General features: G+C 36.2%; 1 protein-coding gene across 1 annotated transcript in view; it reads left to right on the top strand.

The window, feature by feature from the left end:
• The window catches only part of LOC107685600 (collagen alpha-1(XIV) chain-like), a 131,833-nt gene that overhangs the window by 53,493 nt on the left and 71,584 nt on the right, over positions 1-6,756 (top strand). Inside the window, exons 16-18 of the mRNA XM_016482245.1 lie at positions 4,147-4,279; positions 4,838-4,885; positions 4,997-5,133. Coding sequence (XP_016337731.1) covers positions 4,147-4,279; positions 4,838-4,885; positions 4,997-5,133 — 318 coding nt within the window. The remainder of the gene's footprint in view (positions 1-4,146; positions 4,280-4,837; positions 4,886-4,996; positions 5,134-6,756) is intronic.

The raw sequence follows: 6,756 nt of genomic DNA, 5'->3' as shown, positions 1-6,756 counted from the left end.
TTTAAATCAATATATTGTTTTCTGTGAATGAGTGAGTAAGATGATTTTCACATAATTTTGAAGCAAAAACTCTAGACTTCAAGATCAGTTCTCAAAAGTCTTGTGATTAAATGTTCAGTATGTGTTTTATGGCCTTATTTCAGTGACTTTAAAATTGTAGTTTTTCACTAAGCACGCATAAACGTTGTTTTCTCAAAAACACAATCACGTACATACATGCTGCTCACATATTATTGTAGCCCAGTTTGTGCTGATTACAGTGTTATTAAACTTTAGACATTCAAATGTTTGTAAGCAACTGAAAAAAGCACAAATGTCAGGGCATGTCAAAACTTTTCCAGGCCCCAAAACACCCTCGGACCCCAGAGGGTTAAGGATGCCAGCATATGCTGGGCGGTAGGTGTGTATTTATGCAAATTATTTTTCCAAGTCCAAAAGAGACAGGGCCCATTGGTATTCATTATCATGAGAACGGCAAAAACAAATCTCATCTACTTGCAGCATTGCTGATTTAACATGTACATGTATGTGCATATTTTGTCGTATTTTCCTCCTCCAACAGAATTTACAATATTCGCCGCACACAGAGTCTGCAATTTTCTCCAGCTGGAAAGCGGGAATGGATGCTTTCTCTGTTCTGGACAAAGCATCACTTTTTAGGCAGGCTGTTACCTTCAGTAAATATTGATTGGCTGCTGGAATCTATAATAGATCTGGGCCTTCATTTCCTGAGTTTCATTGTTCCGTGGGTGTCCTGACATTGTCGTTGTAGTAATCAGGTTACATGGAGAAATTTCTAGGGAATACGTTTGAATTTAAAAGTGATTGTTATGGTAAATGCTGGTCGCTCTGTGGAAATGAGAATGTTCAGGAATTCATTCACCGAATGAAAATTAAAAGATTAGTTCACCCAAAAATGAAAATTATGTCATCATTTAATCGACTTCATGTCATGTCAAAGCCTTATGACTTTCATCTGTGGAACACAAAAGAAGAACACAAATTTTCAAGTGTATCTATCTTGTTGCAAGGATGTTTACATATTTTACTGGAACACAAGACAAAATACTGAAATTATTATTATTATTTGCAGTTAACTACTGTTTTAGTTTGTATGTAAACCACTTTGAACATAATTGTCCATTTTTGTGAAAAAACTAATTGCACTTTAGCAAAGGAACGTAGATTGCTTGACCGTGTTTGATTTGATCTCATTCAGAGCTTGTGCCAGCCCCGTTCAGCCTGATGACATCAGAGGTGACCTCAGAAAGTTTCCGGGTCCATCCTGCCAATCCTGCCAGAGATGTGGTGCTCTATAAGATGGCCTGGTCACCCACTGAAGGAGGACAAGTCAGTCAATTCAGTCAATTACAATAAAATGATGTTAGAGCTAGAAGGTGCAGCTAGAAGGTACTTGGTTTTGCTTTTTAATAATTTTTTTGTAATAATATAATATAATAGTTTGGGGTCAGTACGATGTTTGATTTAATTTTGTTTAAAATAAATGAATACTTATTCAGCAACCATGTATTTAATTGATCAAAAGTGACAGTGAATTATTATGAAAATATATACTTCAAATAAATGAATGAATTCTAATCATCAAATAATCCTGAATGTATCTGCTTTCAGCATTAATAAAAAGAGGAAATGTTGCTTGATTGCCAAATCAGCAAATTAATTTTTTTTTTCCTTCACAGGCATAAATTACATTTTAAAATATATTAAAATATAAAACATTTATTTTAAATTTGAATAATCTTTCACAATGTTATTGTATTTTCTGTATTTTTGATCAAATGCAGACTTTGTGAGCATAAAAGACTTCTTAAACAAATATTAAAAAATAATTGAGATATAATATAATATAATATAATATAATATAATATAATAATATAAACATTAATAATAAGCAGGGGTGCACATAAGTTTTTCAGCCTGGTTCTCATAAGAGCACCTGGAAATTTAGTTTGGTCCTCACACTGCACATAGTGTGACCAAATATAACTATATTAAAAAAATAATAGTGATAATAATAATATTGCACTTAATTTATTTAGTTTTTTGTCAAATAAAATAATAAACAAAAAAAATAAAGTGTGATAATACTATTATATTTTAAAATAAAAAGGGATTGTTAAATAAAAATACAATTATTATATAGTAAACCTAAAAAAAGCTAATATTTACTTTTTTTAAATATGAATTTTCATAATTTTCAAACTTAAAATCAGCAAGCTTTTATTTTGCCGGGAAGTATGCAGTGGTTTAGCGCTGCTGATTGATATCTTATAAAGTATTACAGTTTGTCGATCTAAAATGGTAATTGTGCATTAATAGCTGTCAACCATGTCAGTATGCAAATGAGCATTTGAACTTATTTACACAGTGCATTTTTTATTTTGGTTGTGCATGCGCACATGCGTACCCCTTATGTGCACCCCTGATAATAAGTCTGTTTCATGCTTATAAGAACTCTTAAAAATTAAATACATATATGAATCAGTTGGTCATTGGCAAAATATTACTATAATATAATGAAATATTTTTGATGTGGCTTGCAAAAGCATTTTGTCTGTTAGTGGAGACAGATGTTTTTTTGGCAGTAGGATGGTGGAGTCATGCCATCTTCCAGCAGGGGCACATGCTAACCAGCCAAACCCTGAACCCTTGAGTTCTCTGCTTTCTCTTTGACTTTTCTACAATGTTTCTCCATTGTGACTTACTTGCTGTTTTAAACATCCATTGCTAGATGTTAGTTCCAAAAAACTATATATATATTGAAAAAGAGAAAGTGAAATATGAATTTTATGAGGTCCTTGAAAATGATTTATGAGTCAATCAATACTTTCTCCTAACCCGGAGCCTGGGGCCAACTGTAATTCACTATTAGAAATGACCAGTCACCGGCACTCACAAACACCAAAACAACCAGCAGCATACTGAACACGTCCTGTCACCGCTATCCCTGCCACGCGTGACTACAGACACAAGCGTGTGTGAGTGTGTGACGGAGAAAATTTTTATTACTGGCCAGGAGTCAGTGCAGCTGTTTTTTATAGATAGCACCGCAGGTCGATATGTTTACCAAGAGCCACCAGAGCAGAAAATAATAAAATGCTGTGAGGCAGACTGGAATGTGGCTGAAGCTTCAGGTCCCAGAGCAGAGGAGTCAGCCCAGAAACACGGGTTTGCTGGGACGGCCCAGAGCTGACTGAGATCCAAAGCTTTCCTAATAGCAGGCTTGCTTTTTAATGCATGTTCTTGTTGCTGGCATGGCGTAGGTGCTTCGCTGAACAGCCACCAACATTTATACCAGACAAAACACAATGTTTTGTCTGTATACTGTTGCAAGCTTCTATGACTTTTTCTGGAAAATGGACAGAAAATACTGTTGACTTATGTTCTGCACAATGACGCACACAAATCTGAGTAAAAATCCAATCTTCTCCATTTATAAATGCCATCTGTCATTGATCTAATGCAGGGATTCTCAAATCTGGAGTTTAGCTCCAACTCTGATCAAACTCACCTACCTGTGATTTTCTAGTGATCCTGAAGACATTGATTAGCATGCACAGTTGTGTTTGATTAGGGTTAGAACTAAACTCTGCAGGAAAGTGGATCTCGCGAGCCAGATTTGAGGATCCCTGATCTAATGGTACAACCATAAGCAGACTGTAGTTTACGACATACAGAATCATAAGAAAATAATTTGTTAGTCTACATCTCAGCATCCTCTCGATGATGACTGTGGTGGGCCTCTTCATCAGAGCCATCACTCTTGGAACTTGGCTGAAATCGATGTGGCCTTGCTTCATAATTGGACTGTCCATTTTCTTCATCATCACCCTCTGACACTTGGTGATAAATCTTTACAATTGACTGTAAAGTATCTTCTTTGCTGTCAAGTGTGGTTTGTCTGGTCTGTAACATAATCTACAGGCTATTTAAAAAAAGGTGGTGTTGTCCCATGCATTCCAAAATATTTGATTTTAATTAACTCTCAAACCACTTGTTGATGATTACCAAACAGGAGGTTTAACCAGGCCAAACCAGCCCTACCTACTCTCAGCACTGTTGAAATGTTGTTATAGTTCTGGTTTATACTGTAACTGGGTGCTTTTGTGTTTGTGTGTTGTGTAGAGGATGCTGAATGGAGCTGAGGACTCATATGTGATTCAAGACCTGAGTCCTTTTACAGAGTATAAGGTGTCACTCTCAGCCATCTATAAAGACGAAACGGAGAGCAGCCCTGTGGTTGTGCTTGAGAATACATGTAAGACATGAAATAATGTTGTTTAAATGTTTAACACCAACCAGATAATTCACATTATTTCAAACTGACTAATTGATTTTTTGTTTTACTTTGCTTTGCTTTGTTTTTTAATTGCTTTTCTTGTTTGTTTTTGTCATTTGTTATTGATTTGTTTTTTGTTGTTCTTTTTATTTTGCTTTGCTTTGTTTTTTGTGCATTGCTTTGGCTTTGTTTTGCTTTGCTTTGCTTTTTTGTTTTGCTTTGTTTCATTTTTTGCTTTGCTGTTTTTGTGCTTTGCTATGGTTTTGTTTTGCGTTGTCTTCTTTCGTTGCTTTGCTTTTCTTTTTTGTCATTTGTTATCAATTTGTTTTTTGTTGTTCTTTATTGCTTTTTGCTTTGCTTTTTGATTTGCTTTGTTTTGCTTTTTTTTTTTTTGCTTTGCTTTTTGATTTGCTTTGTTTTGCTTTTTTTTTTTTTTGCTTTGCTTTGCTTGGTTGTTTTTCTGCTTTGCTTTGGGTTTGTTTTGCTTTGTCTTCCGTTTTGATTTGCTTTGATTTTTTGTTTTGTTTTTGATTTCAGTGGGCTGGACCACAGAAGTTCCCACCACTTTTCCCTCCACTACAGCATGTAAGACAAATATGACTTTATCCTACTGTTATTTGAACATTGGATGGATGGATAGATGGGTAGATCAATACCCCAGAATGTATTGTGTCTAAGTTGATCTGTATCATCTAGTTGTTCATCTGGGAGTGAGTAACCTGTGGGTGGACGAGGAGACACCCTTCAGTATGCAAGTGAACTGGGAGGTGCTGGACTCAGACGTGGAGCAGTACAAAGTGACATATGTCAGTGCAGACCGCACAGAAGGGACAGTGAGTAAACATAACCGCAGCACACAGACATCCATAACTAATGTTAATATAACAACACAAGAGCGAGCTCGCGTTTTGTCATCATCATCTTCCTGTCTTCTCGAACAGTTTAGCTGCACTCTCCTCTCCGAATCCGAGTACATAAAGAGGGCAACATACACTTGTCTTATTTGTGTCCCAGCGAGGCTGTTATTTCAAAAAGTTACTTATATTGCTCTTGTGCTATAAAAATATAACGGAACAATTTATTACCTCTGTGCTATAATATTGCAGGCTTATCATATTCCTCCGGGTAAGTGGAGTTGAATGATGCAGCTCTGCTGCTTGTGTTATCTATAGCAAGGACATGTCTTGCTCAAAGGGACCTTTTTAAATGCATGCACTGGAAGTCCCTTTGTCACATTCCTGCAGTGCATAATCATACGGCGAGGAATTGCAGGAGTGAATTAAAACATGGCTGTTCTTCTGATGTAGGAATCTGCTGTTTTGTGGCATTTGGCTGACTTTGCTGCAACCTTGGTCTGGCACGGTTAAGATCTTTCATGGTGTAAAGTTTAATTCAAACTCTGGTGACTTGTCGCCCCTAACTGTACAGAATATCGACCTCTCCTGGGTTGTAATTCTCCTGGAGAATCATTGGGGTCAAGGTATAAAGGAGGTGGATAAAGGAGATGGGACTGGGAAAAAGGAAATTCTATTATCTTTTCAAGTGCCATTTAGGTCACTGAGCAAAATGTGAGAAGTAGAGAGAGAACATCTGAGAGGGATAGTAAGGGAGAGCACGCCTCATTTGAGGGAAAGTTCCAGCAAAGTTTAAAAAGAGAGACGATCTCCTGCATTCAAGTTTCAGCACCACGGATTGGTGGACAGCTCCGCTAATGAGAGTCGTTCTACAGGACGCTGCACAGCAAAAACAGGAGGATCTAAAACAGCAGGTGGTCAAACAGTACCTTCTTGACAATGGACTACCACACCTGACTGATCAAAGGAAGCTAAAATTGAACATAATTTTCTGCACATTCTACCGTTCAAACGTTTTGGGTCAATACGATTTAAAAAAAAAAATTATAAGTTAAAATTTTAATCAGTAAAGATGAAATTGATCAAAGTATTCAAATAGAAAATAATAGAATAAAATAGTTATTTTGAATTGTAATATTTCACAATATAGTTGTTTTTTATGTAAATAAATTCAGCCTTGGTGAACAAAAGAGACGTCCTTCCAAAACAATAAAAATATTACCAACCACAAACTTTTGAACAGTAGTGTATTTAGTGTATGATTCAGTTTTATGTGTAAGACTGTATTAATAAGGGAAACAGGTGCACTGAGTACACTTATGGATATAAAAAAATGTCACACAGTCACAGCATAAACTCTGAACATATTGTGCAGTCTGCTGTGGTAACTAATGATTTGATTCCAGAGTTATAAATTTATTTAATGCCTGTGCTGGGCAAAAAATATAGAAATCATTACTTTTAATTGTCACGCTCCCTACTGTGAGGAGCGAGGAACGAGTAGACTGAGGGGAATTCACGGTGATACATACTTTATTCTTTCACACGGAATCAGGGACATACACGTAGGAAACAGGTAATGACGTTCAGACTCGACAAAGA

Source organism: Sinocyclocheilus anshuiensis, unplaced genomic scaffold, assembly GCF_001515605.1.
Source record: "Sinocyclocheilus anshuiensis isolate Anshui unplaced genomic scaffold, SAMN03320099.WGS_v1.1 scaffold185, whole genome shotgun sequence".
Lineage (NCBI taxonomy): Eukaryota > Metazoa > Chordata > Actinopteri > Cypriniformes > Cyprinidae > Sinocyclocheilus > Sinocyclocheilus anshuiensis.
Note: the sequence above shows the minus strand (reverse complement) of the source record. Positions and strands in the feature narration are given on the sequence as shown.